Source organism: Epinephelus lanceolatus, chromosome 15, assembly GCF_041903045.1.
Source record: "Epinephelus lanceolatus isolate andai-2023 chromosome 15, ASM4190304v1, whole genome shotgun sequence".
NCBI classification, from domain to species: Eukaryota; Metazoa; Chordata; class Actinopteri; order Perciformes; family Serranidae; genus Epinephelus; species Epinephelus lanceolatus.
In genome coordinates, this window is record NC_135748.1 from 20,544,858 (window position 1) to 20,563,978 (window position 19,121).

General features: G+C 41.4%; 1 protein-coding gene across 3 annotated transcripts in view; it reads left to right on the forward strand.

The window, feature by feature from the left end:
• The window catches only part of eml5 (EMAP like 5), a 54,874-nt gene that overhangs the window by 19,594 nt on the left and 16,159 nt on the right, over positions 1–19,121 (forward strand). For all 3 annotated transcript variants that reach the window (XM_033642353.2, XM_033642354.2, XM_078175034.1), the window contains 15 exons: positions 1,239–1,376; positions 1,507–1,763; positions 1,907–2,119; positions 3,082–3,249; positions 6,066–6,172; positions 6,261–6,379; positions 7,312–7,498; positions 7,634–7,739; positions 8,189–8,282; positions 12,831–12,931; positions 13,040–13,233; positions 14,740–14,851; positions 15,041–15,168; positions 17,244–17,385; positions 17,479–17,631. In XM_033642353.2, coding sequence (XP_033498244.1) covers positions 1,239–1,376; positions 1,507–1,763; positions 1,907–2,119; positions 3,082–3,249; positions 6,066–6,172; positions 6,261–6,379; positions 7,312–7,498; positions 7,634–7,739; positions 8,189–8,282; positions 12,831–12,931; positions 13,040–13,233; positions 14,740–14,851; positions 15,041–15,168; positions 17,244–17,385; positions 17,479–17,631 — 2,219 coding nt within the window. The remainder of the gene's footprint in view (positions 1–1,238; positions 1,377–1,506; positions 1,764–1,906; positions 2,120–3,081; positions 3,250–6,065; positions 6,173–6,260; positions 6,380–7,311; positions 7,499–7,633; positions 7,740–8,188; positions 8,283–12,830; positions 12,932–13,039; positions 13,234–14,739; positions 14,852–15,040; positions 15,169–17,243; positions 17,386–17,478; positions 17,632–19,121) is intronic.

Genomic DNA, 19,121 nt, shown 5'->3' on the forward strand with positions numbered 1-19,121 from the left:
GAGGAATTTCCATTTTTCCATTGCAGTAGATGACAAGCAAACAGCATGCAGAATGCCATGAAGTCATGGTAGAGTTTGATCAGAGTACACATCAGCATATTAAAAAAAGAGCTGTTATTGGGCAGGAGACAAAAGTGACTACAAGGATGTCTGAAAGTGCCATAAACAGTAATCATATTTTTGTTAACATTTACTTACATCTGGAAGGGTATCACACTTTCCTTGAGAGTCCAAGTGTGTTGTACAGTTGTGTGTTTATTTCGCTTTCTGTTTTAACTTCTTTGTTACAGTCTGAGGAAAGCAAAATCAGTGAATTCTTTCTAAACACATTATATGTGACGAAGAGCATACAGCTCCAAACGTACGTCACGATGCAATAAATAATTCTTTTCTGCAAAGAGTCTTGCAGTGTTGCGAGTCATTCATCCTTTTTTCATCCCATTTTTCAAAATACCTTTTGAAAACATGTGAAAAGACTGGGATCTGTGTAGCACTGAATTGTGGAGTTAGGCTGTTAAAACTGTTTTTCACCATTTCTGTATTCAGGAGTTTTAGGGTGGGTCTTAAAAGCATGGCTCGATGACACACTGGAGCCATCCTTATCATTAACTCCCCCACTATACAGAAACTGACATTAGAGCGCATAGGATCAGTGTAGTTTCGCTTAACCCGTCTATGCGCAGTGTGTTTGCTACGATCAACAAGCCCAGCCGGCTGGCAGTTACTGCTCACTGCTGTGGGTGTGTGCTTTGTGCTAACATTAGCTGCTGTTAGCTACCAAACAAGAGGCCTATGCCGCCCAGTGTCTCTCTTGTTCTTTAGCTCAGGGTGTGTGTGCTGCCCAGTTACGTTAGTTAGGGTTGGCTGCTAACGTTGGTCTGTTGTCTCGCAGTGGCTCCTTCTTCAGTTCAGTGCCTTCAGTAGACACGCCCCCAATGTCTCAGAGCAGTAAATACTGCTTATTTTTTCATTTTTAAAGCCTAATTTTAAATACTTGCTGATTATTTTCATAATTCAAAACTGGCTGGGTTGTTTACAACACATTTTCCGTGGTGTGACAATCTTAAAACACTTTTAATATTTTTGCTACAATAATGAAGCAGTTGTTAACTCTCAGTATGCAGTCACACACCAAATACACAACACGACAGACACCACAAACATCATTGCCATGGTTGTTTGAGTCAGTGTAATCTCATCACTGCCTCTTCATCTGTCCTACTTTTCTGTGTCTAAAGGATATGGAGCCTTATAGATCACGCACTGATAGCTCGCTGTAACATGGAGGAGCCTATCCGCTGTGCAGCCGTGAGCACTGATGGCATTCACCTGGCGCTGGGAATGAAGGATGGCTCCTTTACCGTTCTCAGAGTCAGGTGGGTACACAATTCAAAGGCCTAATGGGAAATTTTGATCGTCAGTGAATGGCTATTGTGATGAAGAGCTTCATCATTCTGTGTCTAGTTTAGCTCCTCTCTCATGCTGCATTTCTCTGCTTCCCTTCAGAGATATGACAGAAGTGGTCCACATCAAGGACAGGAAGGAAGCCATCCATGAGTTGAAATATTCCCCTGATGGGGCCCACTTGGCTGTTGGCTCCAATGATAATTCAGTGGACATCTATGGCGTGGTGCAGAGGTACAAGAAAGTAGGCGAGTGCATCGGCTCCAACAGCTTCATCACACACATGGACTGGTCAACGGACAGCAAGTACTTGCAGACCAATGATGGCAGTGGCAGGAGGCTCTTCTACAGGATGCCAAGTTAGTCCACGTTCACACGTTACATTTATTTGAATCATGTTCTCTGTGAAATGCTGGCAATCAAAAAGACAAAATATGTTGCTTTGATATGATTCTGTCACAGAGCTTCTTTGTGAGATAAAATGTCTCTGTCTTCTGTTGAGGTGGGAAGGAGGTGACCAACAGGGAGGAGCTGAAGCTGGTACAGTGGGCTTCATGGACGTGTGTGTTGGGCCTTGAGGTCAATGGAATATGGCCCAAATACTCAGATATCAATGACATTAACTCCGTGGATGCCAACTTTAACAATCAAGTCCTAGTAACAGCTGACGACTATGGATTAGTTAAACTTTTACGATATCCATGTATAAAAAAAGGTAAAGAAGACCTAAGTATTGACAGGGATAGTTTGGATATTTGGAAGTGGGGTTGTATAAGATACTTTTCCATAGTCAGTGTATTAGCTACATTACATTCCACCTTAAAAGTCGCTGGCAGTTGGCCCAGTGAATTATGTTATTTTTTCTCCGACTGCAGCTGCTGCAAGAGGCAGCAAAACATCCTTTCATTTTATAGTTAGAGTACTAATAAAACTCTCCACAGTATGAACAGTGGTTACATGAGCTCCAAAACCAGACACATTCAGCCCTGAGCAGAGTGACTGTCTGCTATTGACCAATCAACAGACTGCCGTCTTCACAGCTCCACCTTTTAGTACCAGATCTGTGTGCTAGGTACCCCAACAGAGGGGGGACCACCTAACTACCAAACTGAACTAAACTGTACCGTACTGTGCTGCTCAGTGGAAAGGGGGCTTTAGTTTGTTTGTGTTATTGTGTAAATTTGCTGTTTCAAAGGGTTAGTTTGGACACACAATAAAACCAGCAAACTAAATGATTGAGGCAGCAATAGACCAGCAGCTCCCGTGTTCTTTAAGGTAAAATTCCTGTTTTTGTCTGGAGTCTGGTGACTTTGAAGAGAGCGGTATAACGGGGCTGTCTGACAGCAAGGTAAAGAGGTGAAAATATTCTAAATATAAAGTACACTTAAGCTGATATTGATTTTTTTGGGTGGCTAAAATCCATTTTGGTGCTGCTTCTGTTCAAAGCAGTATATTGCTTAGCTTCCTTGGCGTTACTCCTGTCTGCTTCTCCAAACTGGGGATGTGCCGACTGACATCTACTGTAGGTAATACACTATGTATGGATAAGTATACCTCATACAGTACATCACCATTTCAAAAAATCCAAACTATCTTTTAATTTATAAGGAGAATTAAGTTACAGAAATTCTGATTTATTATCTACCATGTTACTGATATGTTTCCTCTTGATTTTAGGTGCAAAATTTAAGAAGTATTTAGGTCATTCAGCCCACATAACCAATGCCAGATGGTCACATGACTACCAGTGGGTCATAACTATTGGTGGTGCCGATCACTCAGTGTTCCAGTGGAAGTTTGTTCCTGAAAGAAAGTCTAAAGAAGCTGTGCATATAGCGCCGCAAGGTAAGATGATGCCCCGTCACTATTCAACCGCAATGTGGGAATATGTTTTGCCAAAAAAAAGAGGATTTACATTTTAGCTTCCTATCAATCCAATTAGGAATATTATAGTGTCACTTTTTAATGTAGCTTTGTGTAGGGACCAGGGACTTGCATTATTGGTATTACTTATTTCACAAAATCAGTGGCTCCTGCCAACAAGACATTATCTGATTAAGCTGAGTAATGGAAACTTTAAAGTGTCTACCCAGTCTCCCACTTAAATATTGCAGTGTGCAGCAAAATTTCTTTAAAGGACTTGTTTTTGGGGGGAAATACACCTGGGACATGTTCAGTCTCAAAACATGGTGCAATGTTTGCTATGGTTTCTGCACTGAAAGGCGTGTTTTCTCAAAACGGTGTGAAACATTGTGCAGCGTTGTGCAACAGCTTTGAGGTATGTTTTCTCTTGTTTGGTGGGTGTTTCGGAGGTGTTACCCAATCTGCAGCGACATGTATATAAACCAAATTCTAGGTTATCTTTACTTATCGTACTTGCTTTTTCAATTTGTAATTCAGACTTGCTTTGGCAATGTAGACATAGGTTTCCCGAGCCAATAAAGGCCCTTTGAATTTAATTTAATTAAACCCCACTGTACTAAAAGGCATTGTCCTTGCATAACCCAACAGAGTGTTCAAGGCACCACCGTTTTCATGTGAGTTTTATCTCAGTTGGTGCAAGCTCCCATGATCTCAATCATTTGGTGTAAGCTGTATTAATTTCATCTTTCTCTCAAACATGTTAATTATTATAGTCTGCTCTCTCCAGTGCCGAACAGAAAGCAGCAAACCAGATAGACAGTAAACAAGGAGGGAAGACTCCAGGGAGGGGCAGGAACATGAACAAGTCTTGTTTCTCTTGTACTGTGGAAAAGGAGGAGAAACTGGTGGAGTTGTAGAGTGAACAAGGGTTGGTGTTAATTCTGCGTGTATTTGATCAACCAACCAGCATTTATTTTAATGAGAAAAAATTATTTTTGAGATGGCTTGCCTCTTATTCTCACTTTCTCCTCCCACAAAAATATTGCAGCTAACCAACAAAGGCCGGTAGCAAGTTGAGGCGACAAAATTTAATGTAATTGAATTTATTGTAATGTAATTTATCTTTATGGATTATACTGATTCCGAATTAACAAGTATAAATGTTGACATGACGCCTTTTATCTTTAGTTTTTAAAGTGATGTCATTTTGCGGACATTGAGGGAACTGTTAATATGTCATATTTCTTAAAGAGACTTGGTGTAATATTTTTCATCAGGAGCAGAATGGGAAATACAATTCAACAATACAACTCAAAAACAATCTAGTTGTAGTCTGGCAAATAGTGATCCTGCAATATCCCTGGTCTTTGCAAAATTTTATAGTGTGTGTCTACAAGATCACATTGTCTTTAGATGTGAGAGGGTGTCAGATTTTAGTCTTTTAAAAGTCTTCTAGTGTATAGTATGGCATTATCTGTTTCTTCTTGCTTGCAGTCACTAAGCTTAGCTCGGCTAATCATCTCATAGCTCATGCGCTATACTCAAATGAATAGTCCAACATATTGGGAGTTAAATGAGAAATTCATGCATCTCTCGTGTTTGTCTGTAAAATTTGAAGCTACCATGAAGCTATCAAACTGGTTATCCTAGCTTAGCACAAAGACTGGACATAAGGGGAAACAGTTAACTTAGCCTGGTTCTGTCCGATGGTGACAAAATTTGCCTACCAGGCCCTGTGAAGTTCACTTTTGTGTGTTATCATATCTTCTTCAGTTCAGTCTGCCACATAACCTCCCATAAATTAGCAAATTTCCATTTTTACACTTCAGTTTTTGTGCAAATTAAACTAATGAAACATAGTGTGTTAATTAGTGAGCTTTAGTTGGTGGATTTTTGCCCCCATTGGACAGAGCCAGGCTGACTCCTCCACCTCTGGTTTATATATTTAACTCACAGACTTTAGAGTGTTCTTGTATAACTCTATGCAAGAAAGCGGAAAAACTGATTTTCCAAAACGTCAAACTGTTCCTTTGAAGCACAGACATGAACATGGTAGTGATCTTGTCATCTACCTCTCAGCCTTAAATGTCTAGTATCCATCTGAGAGTGAGATTATTGCTACGGTAATGAATGTGAACCCTTTTAAAGTAATATGTCACAGTACATTTCCTTGTTACACATTAGGGGTTGTATGACTGTAACTGCTGTTACATAATGTGCACCCCTACCGCTCCTACCCGCCTCCTGAACTTGATGTGCTAAACCACCAGAGAGCAATGTACTAGATTGTTCCCTTCCTGTCCTTTTTGCTCATGAACTACCATTTCCATAAAGCCAAGGAACAGCCATCACATTAATTAAGACAAATCCAATAAAAGTGAACGAAGCTTGGAAAGTATAATTGCATTGTCATTCCCAAGTCATATTTTTTCCAGAGACAGAGCGCAGCTGTGCTTTCTGAAATTAAAGCACATACTAACCGCCTTTCCTTTTAATTTTCCTAATGGATCTTGTGAGTAGCCGCCCTTAGCTGCCAGTTCTGCTTATTGCCTTGTCTTGGCACGGCTTTACCATGCTGCATCAGCATTTTCGTACATTTGTCTTGAGCGATGTCACTGTGAAGCATGACTGCCTGATAAATAGAAGATGTCACAATATTATTACATGAATGACCCTCACTTCTTCTCAAACAGGGTGCAGTGTTTTTATACTGTGTGTGCAGTGGGATATTTGTCTGATTTAGAGGCAGATGAGGATTTTGCTGGCGAGGTGTGATGCAACCTTGTTTCTGCCCGCAGAGACCTTGGCAGACTCTAACAGTGAAGAGTCGGACTCTGATCAGTCAGATGTACCCGAGATGGACTCAGAAATCGAACAGGAGACGCAGCTCACATATCGACGACAGGTTTGTGATTATATCAAAGATATGTTGATCATGTCTCCTTGTAAATCACATCAGCAGAGAAGGCTTACACTTTTCTACATGTGTCCAGGTTTATAAAGAAGATCTACCTCAGCTCAAAGAGCAGTACAAAGAGAAGCATCGAGCAACAGCCATGAAGAAGAGAGAGCGAGCACCGGGGAGCGGGGTGAAGCTGCACTTCATTCATGGGTAGGTTTACTCTGTGACCAAGACATGGCTAAAACCAGAGTTTATCGAGACCGAGACTAGACCATAACTTTAAAGGATAGAGACCAAGTCAAGATTAAGATGTGACCAGTGTGAGTTTCACACTGCATGACACACTCATGATAAAATGTGGAACATGCAAACCCCTAGTCTGTAGTTAACAGTAAGAAAAATTCAATTAGAAATGAGTCACATTATTGGTTACCTTTGAAGCATGAAGTTTTACATCCAGTCACAGTAATGATGTTAAATAAATCAGATTGCACAGACAAAAAAACTGATATCTCCGCCTTTGTAGTCCTGATGGTCTTGAAATAAGTCCTCTTTGTCTGAGATCTAGTCCACATGGACAATAGTAGCTATTTTTATGCATTTTGGCCACACTCAAACTGCATTTTAGGTCACTAAAATGAACCTTTTGTAGTTTTGGGCTTTTAACATCAGAGTGTGTGCTCTTATCTCCTTTAAGAGGTGTCACAAATGGGGCATAATTTCGTATAATGGTGGTTGAGGCCAGTATAGTGCAGGTTTTCATCTTGCTAACAGGACTTTTTACATGTTTACTTTACACATAAATGTACAGTTACTCTTTCACTATACTGAGGAACAGAGGTGTCAGAATGTGTTACAGAGGTCACTGCTCCAGATACCTTTCCGATAATAGACCTTTTCACTGGAATTGCATTGGTAGGAAACTGCTTTGATTCATGTTTGTTTCCTGTCACATACACTGCAAAACATTTGAACAGGGAATACAACGGGACAGATTCAGAAAGTGTCGTCAAGTTTGAAAAGGTCTGTAGCTTTTTTAGGCTGCTGAAACTCTACAAATGCCAGTAATGTCAGATAAATTTCAAGTAGGAAAGCTTTTCATCTCACTTTGTTATTAAGCCCTCTCTTTTTGTTGTTTGCAGCTACAGGGGTTATGATTGCAGGAGCAACCTGTTCTACACTCAGACCGGGGAGATCGTCTACCATGTAGCTGCGATTGGGGTTGTGTACAACAGACAACAGAATACCCAACGTTTCTACATGGGCCACGATGATGACATCCTCTGTCTGGCTATCCACCCTCTGAAGGACTTTGTAGCAACAGGCCAGGTAGCTCTCAACACTTCTCATGGAAAATATTCAACTTTTTTAAATGTATGCTTTAGTTTATGGCAAAATGTTCTCATTTAAATGGGTTTAATTGAGCTGATTGTGAGCATGCTTTGGATGTTTTTGTCTCTCCAGGTTGGCAGAGATTCCCCCATCCACATATGGGACACAGAAACGTTAAAACCCATGTCTGTGTTGAAAGGTTTCCACCAGCTCGGAGTGTGCGCTCTGGACTTTTCTGGTAACTCGCTGCTGTTTCCTCAGACTGCTTTTAGTTCTCCTCCTATCCAGACAGTTTCAACATAACATACTTTTTAGTTTCACAAAATCTTCCAGACTGCTTTCACAGGGGAACAAAAACCTTCTTTCACACATAAAAGAAACAGGAAAATTCACAAGACAATCACTGTACAAGCAACGCCACAGAAAACAAACAAAAACGTATGTCTGCTGTCTTTTAGTCTCGGCAGTCTGGCGGCATCAAGGTAGAGCTGTTCATCTCACTTCCCTTAATTGGCCCCAGACAGAAGCAGTGAGGTGATCTGTATGTCAGTGTCAGTGACTCACCTGCCGTAGATCAAACCCGCCAAGCTGCTTTCATGTTGCTAACAAGGGCCAAACTTCACTGAACCAAGGCAGGAAGTGGCTCTGTCTGTGCTGCACTGAACGGTTTTGGTTTTCACTCCACAGCGGACGGCAAGCGGCTGGCCTCGGTGGGCCTGGACGACAATCACACCATTGTGCTGTGGGACTGGAGGAAAGGGGAGAAGCTCTCAGCCATGCGGTAAGTACAGTTATATGAGGGTGTTTACATAGCCTCTCAGCACGCAGCATTTGCTGTCCCCACATTCAAAACGCTTCGACAAACCTTCCTGTTAATTCCAAAGATTGTCTGAGCGCTTCTTGTTTAAATATGGACATTTATGGATGAGGTTTAAATTGAAGCCACTTTGCTGTGCAGAGCTGAGAGCATGACTGATGGAGGAGAGGAGAGGAGGGGAATTACCTTTTTAGATTACGAGGCGGCTCCACTGCAACACTTAACCCCGACAGAGTGTGAATAGTTGGAGTAGGATGTTGCTCCAGGGCCCCATCTGCAGATCCATAATTAAAGAGAGTTACTTTTAATCTTCCATGAGCTTTATCCTGGAGATATTGAACGCTTCATATATCAGATCTTCTTTTGACAAGGAAATGTATAAAGAAAAAAATGTGTTTTTACAGATGTACACTGTTTCTAAAGTACAGATCAATGCATTAAAAGCAAATGGGTTGCAAAACAATCAAGTAATAAAAAGGATAAATGGAAAGAGTTAGTCCCGATGGCTGAAACAAATTGGATCATGAAGACTAGATATGAAACTCCACATCTTAAAAGCACATAAAAGATAAACGAAGACTTGCTTTGTTGAAGGTGATGTAACCCTGAGCTAAAGAGACACTGGAGACACTGATTACGTTTACATGCACAAATAATTTTCACGAAAAAGTAAATATCCCTACTGAGCTGTTTACATGGCTAATGAAAATGCATATTCCATTAAGTTTCCCATTTACATGCAGCCATGCATGCTCCAATTAACATGCCCTAACATGTCGTTTATCATGCAGCTGTGGCTTGTGTCAGGATTTTTTCAGCAGTGGCGGACTTGTTCGAATGTGCGAACACAGCCTACGTCTTTCATTCTTTCAACTACCTTCTTGAAGAGGTTAGCATTGGGATATTTAGTATATATAAAAACTTCAGTCAGTCAGTGTGTTTCTCCTTCTAATCAGAATTGTCAGCTTTTCTTGTGGGCATGCATCTATACCCAAGCCTGGCAAACTGTTGGCTAGTTGGTTTGTCTACAATGTATCCATGACAACGCACAGAGCTGAGGAACAGGCAAGATGCTATGTGTCACAAACTTAACCCCAATTGAGACGAATATTCTGAATGTGCTGTATTCACGTCCAAAGAATGCTGTTAAAACCCAAATAATACTGACATGTTATGCATGTCTTAATCGGAAAATGCTTCACTCAGAATGAGGCCTAATTCGCAATATCCAAGTGGAATATGTTGTGTACATGACCCCTATCAAATTCAGAATATTGTCATATTCAAAATAATAGTGGAATATTAGTGTGCATGTAAACGTACCCACTGATGCAAATGATTGCTGCGTACATAGGATGTAAATATGACCAGATGTGGCGCACACACACCAGGCTTGTACATTTAATCCAAGCTGATTGCCTTACCAGACCTGCGTTACGAATTGCTACAAAGCAGGAGTTAATTTGCTCAGGACATTTTCAATTTCATGGTGGATAAAATTATATAACCTGGAAACCAACAGGAACCAGAAGTATCTAACTGGAAAACATCCGCATCCCAAAATATCTTTGCTTTTGCTTTGTTGCTTGTCCTACTTGATGTTCATATTTAGTATCTACTCCATTGAAATTCCCCCTGGCTAGTTAGGAGCAGTGCATTGCGGGTTGCTCTCCTGCGAGTTGTGTGCCAGGCTCCCACTGCAGCTCAGGGACAGCTTGGAGCTGCACTAATCTCCTTTGCAGACCCTGGTGGGCAGTGCAGTGAGGCAGGCAGAGGGAAATGGGGCCTGACAGAGCCTAGCTTGTGCACCGCCACTGTCTAGTCTTCAGCTGGGAGAGGGGGAGTGGGTGTCAGAGGGAGAGGAGCGCAAAGGGCAACGATTAGAGAACTTAAAGTGTCAGATACAGTCCATCGCATTACACAGGACCAGTGACTGAGCCTCAATGTTTATAGGGTGCAGTGCAATCAGAGTGCACAGCAAAGACACAGTTACAATAACTTTATCTTTCACTAGTGTGTTTGAAATGCTTATTAGGGAGTGTAGACTATATGAAATAATAAATGCAACTGCAATAATGTCACTCATTGGTTTGTGGACTCCTGCTTTGAGGCCTTTTTTAAGTCAAAAGTTACTATATTTGCACAAGAGAGTCAAGCTGTTAAGAAGGGAGGGGTGGATCTGCCTGAGAAGTCAAGCACACTATCCCCAGACAGCAAGTCTCTCAAAATGGCCACACCCTTAAGCATATTTAACTTTAAGCCTTAATAAAATGTAAATTGGTTATAAAAAAATTCAACCCCATACAGTTGTCATGAAGGGGGAAATTAGCTATCGAGACCAAAACCATTTCACACTGTAAACATGTTTAATTCTGCTGTAGAGTTGGCCATTTTAACATGGGCATGTATGGGGACTGACATGCTTCTGGAGCCAGCTTGAAGTGGCTATGAGAGAGACTTCAGTTTTTAAAACTTTTGCGTTGGCTTCATTTTTTAGCCCCAGAGGTTGCTGCTTGTTAGGGAGTCATCCCTGAAAATGTAACCTAAAATGGTGAGGTCACATTTCAGATCAAGGCAGTCCCTTGTCTCTGATTCTGTTTGTGATAATCATGGACAGGATCTCAAGGTGGAGTTAGGGAGAGGAATGGGTTCGGTTTGATGACCTCAGAATTGCATCTCAGCTTTTTGCAGATGATGTGGTTCTGTTGGCTTCATTGCACTGTGACCTCTAGCATGCACTGTGACCGGTTTGCAGCCGAGTGTGAAGCACTCGGGATGAGAGTCAGCACCCCCTCTGGGTTGGGAGAGAGTTTCTGCCCCAAGTGAGGGAGTTCAAGTATGCCAGGGTCTTGTTCGTGAGTGCAGGTAGAGTGGAGCATGAGATGAAATGGCAGTTTGGCATGGCATCTGCAGTGATGCCGGCACTGTGCACGACCGTTGTGGTGAAGAGGGAGCTAAGCCAGTAGGCAAAGTTTTGGATTTACTGGTCCATCATCGTCCCAACCCTCACCTATTGGCATGAGCTCTGGGTAGTGACTGAAAGAATAGGGTCCCGGATACAAGCAGCTGAAGAGAGTTTCCTCCGTGGGGTGGCTGGGCTCGGCCTTAGAGATAGGGTAAGGAGCTCGGACATCCGGAGTAAGCTTGTAGTAGAGCTGCTGCCCCTTCATGTCGAAAGGGGTCAGTTGAGGTGTTTTGGGCAACCGATCAGGATGCCTGCTGGGCACCCCGCATTGGAGGTGTTCCAGGCATGTCCCACTGGTAGGAGGCCCCAGGGCAGACCCAGAACACACTAGAGGGATTGCATATCTCATCTGGCCTGGAAACGCCTCAGGGTCTTCCAGGAGGAGCTGGAAAGCATTGTTGGGGAGAGGGGCATCTGGAATACTTTGCTCAGCCTGCTGCTCCCCACATTTTATTTCAATACCACAGTCCCTCTTATGCTGAGAGCACTTCTTTTTTTTAAAAACTGTTATTACCTCCACCAAAGAGGTTAGGTTTTCAGTTTGGTTTGTTTGTCTGTTTGTCGACAGGATTACAGATAAACTACTGGCCTGATTTCAATGAAACTTGAGGGGGCATGGGCCAAGGAAGAACCCATTAAATTTCTGAGTGGATATAAATCATGGAGTGTATACACAAATCATTTTTCAAGTGTATTAATATTACGAGATAAGGCATTTGACCTCAGTCTGCAGTCTAGTTTCATAGTGTTTTTTGGATACAATACAGAAAACACAGGAGCTCTCTCAACATAGCTCTCTCATAGTGAGACTATATAAATATGACACTTTAATAGACAGTATATATAATGCAATACAATTACACACAACACAAGAAGAAAATTCTAAAGGGAATTTAAAAAAAAAAAAAGTCAATCCTATGAATTCAGGATGTAGGAGGTAGAGCAGGTTCTCCATTAAGTAGAAGACTGGCAGTTCACTCCCTGGGTGCTCCAGTCCAAGTACCCTAGGACAAGATACTGAACCCCAAATTGCTCCTGTGTGAGTGCATGCAAATGTCTAAACTGAGTAGCAGGTGGCACCAGTGTATGATTGTGTGTATGAATGGGTAAATGTGTCTCTGCGGTGTTATAAGTGCTACGAGTGGATGGAAGACTATACAAGTGCAAGTCCATTTGCCATCTGTGGTATGGAGTTATTGCGAAACATTTTGATGCTCCAAACTATGCGACTCAGTTTGGTTGAAAACACACAGAAGCAGAGAGTGAGGCATATTTCTGCATTTCTGTGTCATGATTAAAAAGCCTTAGTGCACTCAGCCCTTGAATCTTACTTATAGATTTACTCTTTTTATATTTCAAGTTCAAGTTTAATGTATTATTCCAACTATAAGAAATAATAATGAATTGAATGTTGGTTCTCTCAAGACCAAGTTGTGTGAATAGATAATAGAAAAAATCATCTTAAGTGTGTGACTGCATCAAAAAAAATGTACAAATTAAATGTTTTTCCTCCATGCATATTTGGTTATGTAAAAATTGTTTTTCAGGGGAAGCAAGGACAAGATATTCGTTGTCAAAATAAATCCCTACCTACCTGACAAGCTCATCACAGCTGGTGTGAAGCATATGAAGTTTTGGCATAAGGCTGGTAAGACCCTTGGGGTTTTTTTGTTGACTTGCAGAGACTCTAACAAGCAGAACTCTGGCTGAGCTGTGACACATCTTACTGTGAGCGGACTTTCTGTTTCTCTTTCAGGTGGTGGTCTAATTGGGCGCAAGGGGAACATGGGGAAGACGGAGACTATGATGTGTGCCGTGTACGGGTGGTCGGAGGAGATGGTGTTTTCAGGCACATGTACGGGGGACATTTGCATCTGGAGGGACATGTTCCTGATGAAGACTGTCAAGGCGCATGATGGCCCTGTTTTCAGTGTGCACGCTCTAGAAAAGGTACCACAAGGGGAAAAAAGGCTTTTACACTCACCAGGTTTTTTAATGTTTTAAAATATCTGAATCCTAAATAATGAAATGATGTTCATCACATTAAACTGCAAGGTTATGTAAAGACCTATCTTTGTGAGCTTTTTAAAAACATTATTCCAGGTTACAGGCCTTTTAAATCATGCTGACTTTATATTACTGTTTTTGTCATGATTCCATTGTATCAGAATAAATTCATGAAGCCATCGGCCAGATGGGGGCGCTATAATTAAAGATCAACTTTGAAAAGTTATATCTCCGATGCTGTTAGTCCGATTGACACGAAACTTGGTGCAAAGATCCATCTTAACTCACTCTAAAAAAGAAAAAGCCTCAAGAACTATTTAAGTCTGCCTGACTGGATATTTTGCAAAATCTTTGACATCTCTAAACTAGAGGCCTGTTTTATGTCAGATTTTTTGTGGATCAGTATAAACTGTAAAAAGGATGTGGCTCAGCACATAAATAGACCAAACTCCATAACCACTGGGCCAATCATCACAAAACTTGCAGGATATGTGCAAATAAGTATTTGAAACATACCCTGAAAGTTTCATTCAAATCAACAGCAAGATGGTGGTATAACTGAAATTAGACTATAAATCAGAAAATGTCCAGTCCATGGATCTACAAAGAGACCTGGATACAGCGTTAGAGGTGGGGCTCCATTGACTCCTTGGAGATTTGTGGCATGTGAAGCCAAAGTGGTTCAACTGCCATGTATATAATTGCCCAGATGATCCGGGGATTATCGGCACTGCTTCTACCCACAGAGGAAGCATACTAGAGACTTCCCTCCCCTGAGCCGGCTACTTTCGATATAGCACTCCATTAACTTGAATGGGGATAAAATCATTTACTTTTCAGATCTTCTAGACTCTCCAAATGTTATCAGACTGAATGGATTGAATCCCGATAGGGAAATGAGTCATTTTGCAGGGGGTGTGAAATCCAAAAAATGTATCCACTGATTTACAGACATCTCTGTCACATTGTAAGTCTATGGGAGAAAATAATTTTTGGGCCGCAGGACATCATGTGACGGTGTAATTACACAGTTTTGCCACTACAAAAATTGCCTTCAGAGCCTGCCGCACCTGCCCGGTCCAATAACAACAAAACTCAGAGGATATTTTTAATAACAATGCCAGGCATAGATGTGGTCATAAATGAATGAGCATCTGTCCAATTGTTATAACACCTGTTATCTTTAATGCATTTGTCATAAACCGTCAAAGATCTTAAAGCCTTCATAGCTTTTACCATTAACAGTCCATGTTGGCTTAAACCCTGGAATCACTGCTTACAGCTGTATTTCTCTGACTGTATCCCTTTTTGACTAACCATCTCTTTTTATAGTGGGCTGTATGTAATATTGAATTATTGTATGCAGTATTGTATGTAATATTGATAGATGTCCAACTAGCAGGATATTGTTGTAGCTTTAAATATGCAAAAATATTATCATCCTTGTAGGGATTTGTGACTGGAGGAAAGGATGGTATAGTTGCTCTGTGGGACGACACCTTTGAGAGATGCCTCAAGACTTACGCCATCAAGCGAGCAGTCCTAGCTCCAGGCTCTAAAGGTGAAAATGTCATCCTGTTCTCAGCTGTCTTCCAATGTCCTTGGATCCGTCTTTCTAGTCCCAGCGATGTAAAACAACCATCCAATGCAAATCCATTTAAAACATTCAGTGCTTTTAGCTGAGATGGATATTGCCTCCTGGTTGAAGCAAAGGTCTCTGACTTCCTACTGTAATTCATCGGCTCTACAGGGTTGCTCTTGGAGGACAACCCCTCCATACGTGCCATATCTCTGGGCCATGGCCACATCCTGGTGGGAACCAAGAATGGAGAGATCTTGGAGGTGGACAAGAGTGGCCCCATCACTCTGCTGGTCCAGGTAAATTACTGATAAAAATAACCCCCAAACCTGTCACAGCTCTTAATGATATACATCACATCAGATCCCCCCTGAGCTTTACAATCTCAGACAGCTAGGTTATTCATGAGGAAGCTACCTGTAGTTTTCTGCAGTATGATGGCTGGGAGTCTGTGAGATGATTTGTTTTGTAAAGTAAAGTAAAGTTAGTGAAGATTTGAAGGGTCGAAGATAAACTTTAGTGTCCTTTTTATTGCATTGTGATGAAGTGGCAGGGCCGTTGTGAAACTTTTGCCTTGGTGGTGTGTTCAGTGGTACTCTAACTAAGGATTACCAACAACAAGGTGACAAAATAATGATTCCTTTATGGCTGCAAGAGTTTAAACTTAAGAAATATATGTTATGCTTTGTTAAAAGGTCATCAGGTAACAGCTTTACCCTTCAGTGTGATTATACCACTACTAATGTCTTTTTTACACAGCGACTCAGAATCACTAAGGCGGTGGCTGTAAAGGGCGATGAATTATTGCTGCTTAATGGGAGATTGTTAATTTAGTTAAGTGGTCCTGCAGCGTCTCCCAGGCTCCCCTGATTGTCGGCAGACAGAGCCAATGCTATTGATTGCCCTTTTCAAATTCTTTCTGATGGATGAGATCAGCTTACAAGAGAACCAAAGGTTGTCCTCAGTCAGATGTTGTTTAGATAACAGGCTAGTTAAGTATCCTGTGGAATATCAAGGATGATTATAATATGGGTTGTACATGTGGTTAATCTGATTAAGATCACTGCTGATGTCAGAGAGTAAAGATTAGGCAGATTGTTGCTGTTCATACATGACCAAAGTTTTTCTGACTTGGAAATCTGTCCAGCTGCAAATTAGAAAGTATTGGGAACTTTATTCCATGATGACCCCTTATTGAGGTATTTGGACATATTTACACATTTAAAAAACAAAAGAAAAATATAGTAAGTGGACAGAGACACTTGTTGCTGAGTAACTACTGTAGAATTGAGGACAAATACAGTACAATGATTAGAAGAATGTAATGTAATTATATATCATTGCCATAATATATCATAAGTAAATAAATAAGTAAGGAATCATGTACAGTGAGCAGGTCATTATTGCAAAATGAACCTAGACAAGGTGATGCAGGGCAGAAGGATCTTGAATAACCCTCATCATAATGACCCGCTCGCTATACGTTTTCCCGCTAATGACATGGTTGCTTACTAGGGAACTCAAAAATTATGCAAAATATTGATTCAGAAATGATTTAATTGCTGCTGCTAAGACACTATGATCAGAAATGCGTCCATAACAGCAGTCAATTATTCATAGCAGTGGTCTACTCTTTGGGAATAACAGACCATAGAATGCTGTCACTGACCAATTAGAATCGAGTAGCTGTGTATTAAACACATTACCAAATGAGCAAACAAGCACACTCTGGTAAATATTCAGTAGTTACTTAAAAGTACCCATTATTATTTTTGCAAACCTAGCATAATTGGTGAACGTGTATATTTTAAGTATTGTTTAAAATTGAAGTAGACTTTTTTGTTGTTGCTTTAATAAACTCATCATTATGAAGTAAATGTGTTTTGCACAATCTCCTGGTTGTAGCATAATGGCGTTAAGATTGGTTCCATATAAGCCTCACTTTCCCAGTGCAATTCTGTCTGCCACCGGTTACGATCTCCCGGGAAAATGAGGGCTCAATTTACGGCACAAAGAAAGTGTGTCAACCATTCCACGACCAAAACAGGTAGAGGATAGCGCCTCTGTTTTCCACAGTAGCTATTGGTACTATTCCCATTCACCAGAGACAAATATTGCAAGTTCTTTGCAGTTACTATCCTCAGTAGCATAAATTGCAGACAGTAAAACAACCGTAGTAACTGTAGAAAACAAACTACAGTGTCTCCTGTGTTGTTAGTAGTTGCTAGGCTCTGAGGAGGATGGAGAGTGATCCAATTGTCTTTAGCGGGGGGGCGGGGGGCGGGGGTCCTTTTTAGGCCCCTTTTTTACTTTCTTACCTAAGAGTGAGTCAGCTATCAACAAATTTAGTAATTACGATTGTATGTGTGTGCAGGGTCACATGGAAGGTGAAGTGTGGGGCCTGGCTACTCATCCTCATCTACCCCTCTGTGCCACCGTCAGCGATGACAAAACCCTGCGCATATGGGACCTCTCACCCAGCCATTGCATGCTGGCTGTGCGCAAGCTCAGAAAAGGTGAGTCACTGCTGAAACACTAAGGGATGAGTGTATTTTCTGACAGGAAGTGCACCAGCCCCAGGGCATTAACAAACACATTGTCCTCCACAGGCGGCCGATGCTGCTGCTTCTCCCCTGACGGCAAAGCTTTGGCGGTGGGCCTGAATGACGGTAGCTTCCTCATTGTGAACGCAGACACCCTGGAGGACCTGGTGTCCTTCCACCACCGCAAGGACATCATCTCCGATATCAGATTCTCTCCAGGTCTGCCGCTCACCTCCGCATTTCTTCACCCTGACTAAACTTGCCCGAAAATCTGTCTGAGAAGTAAACAGGCCTCTAAAATCTGTGTGCCCTTCAAAGCATCTTAGTGTCTGTAGGATGCTGTGCAAAAGGTATACATATTTCCCTCCCGCTGTGAGTGGGGGGGGTATTGCTGCAGGCCTGACCCAAATTAATGGCTTTCTGTAATAAGGCCAGACAGAGAGGCTGCAAAAGAGGAATGAGAAACAGTGGGGGCGGACAACGTGAGTGCAAGAAACTTAACTCTCTTTCGCCTAGACACTTAAAATAAGTCCACAATGTAAGGGGTCCTGCTCCTCCACCCAACACTCTGAGAGCCTACATCTCAGAGTAGAAGTCATTGTATAGAGCTGTTGGAGTCATCCCTATATTCCCAGAGTCCTATGTTCCCCAGGGCTGTCTAGCCTTGTGTTGAGTTTTAAGCATGTGTCATGATAGAAACAAACACTAAGAAATTGGTAAGGGCTATCTTCACAGTTCAAATAGCAAAAAAAGAAAGGTATGTGGCTGTTTCAGGTGTAGTTTAAACAGTAAAAATCCATTCAGCCACTGTGGAGATATCTATGTCTAAATTTAAGAATACTGTCTTGCCCACAAGTCTGAGGGTGTGGGTTTAAAAGAGTACACTCTTAAAACTAAAAGTAGAACCATATAGGGTTCTTTGGCTTGTCCCCATAGGAGAATCCTTTTTCATTCCTTTAGGTCTCATTTCTTTTTGGTGCAGGAGATGTAAAGTCTACCAGGACGCTTAGTGGCAGAGTGGACAGTATCTCCGCTTATTAACCAGTCAACACAGTGTCTGTTTAATACAGATACACAATTAACTCATATGGCATGAAATGATGGTAAAGATATCAGCTATGGCAGAACACAGGTAAAAGAACCGATAAGAAGTATTCCAGATAAATGCACATTAAAGAATATCATATAGAACATGGTTATATATTGAATATTTGAGGTCGCGGATCTTTTAATGTGCCCATGCTTTCATCAATCCTTGAAGAACTCTTTCTTCCAAATTAGGGTTTGTCAGGAGCAAATGGTTCTGGGTCACCCATCATAAGGCTATAAGTTATAGGTGGGTGCTTTCAACATATTGACCCAGGGAAAGATACAGTGAACATTTGACCTAGGGCTAAAAATATTGTTGAGAGACATAAAACCTTTGAAAGGTCTCCTTAATGTGTCATATTAAGAGGGTATTGCGCTTGGGAACATAGGACTCTGGGAAAATAGATGAGCTCTTGAACAGTGTAATGCTGAACAGGAAATGGGTTTCAGTATGGTTAAAGTAGCTGTACTTAGGAATCCATTAAAAAAAGATGGAAAAGGCTTCCCAAGCAGGTTAGTAATAACTCACAAAAAAGAAAGTGTACTGTTGAAGGCAGAAAAGTGAGAACAGGGTCTCTGCAGATCTTGAAGAAGTGCAAATTAAACAAAAATTGGCAATT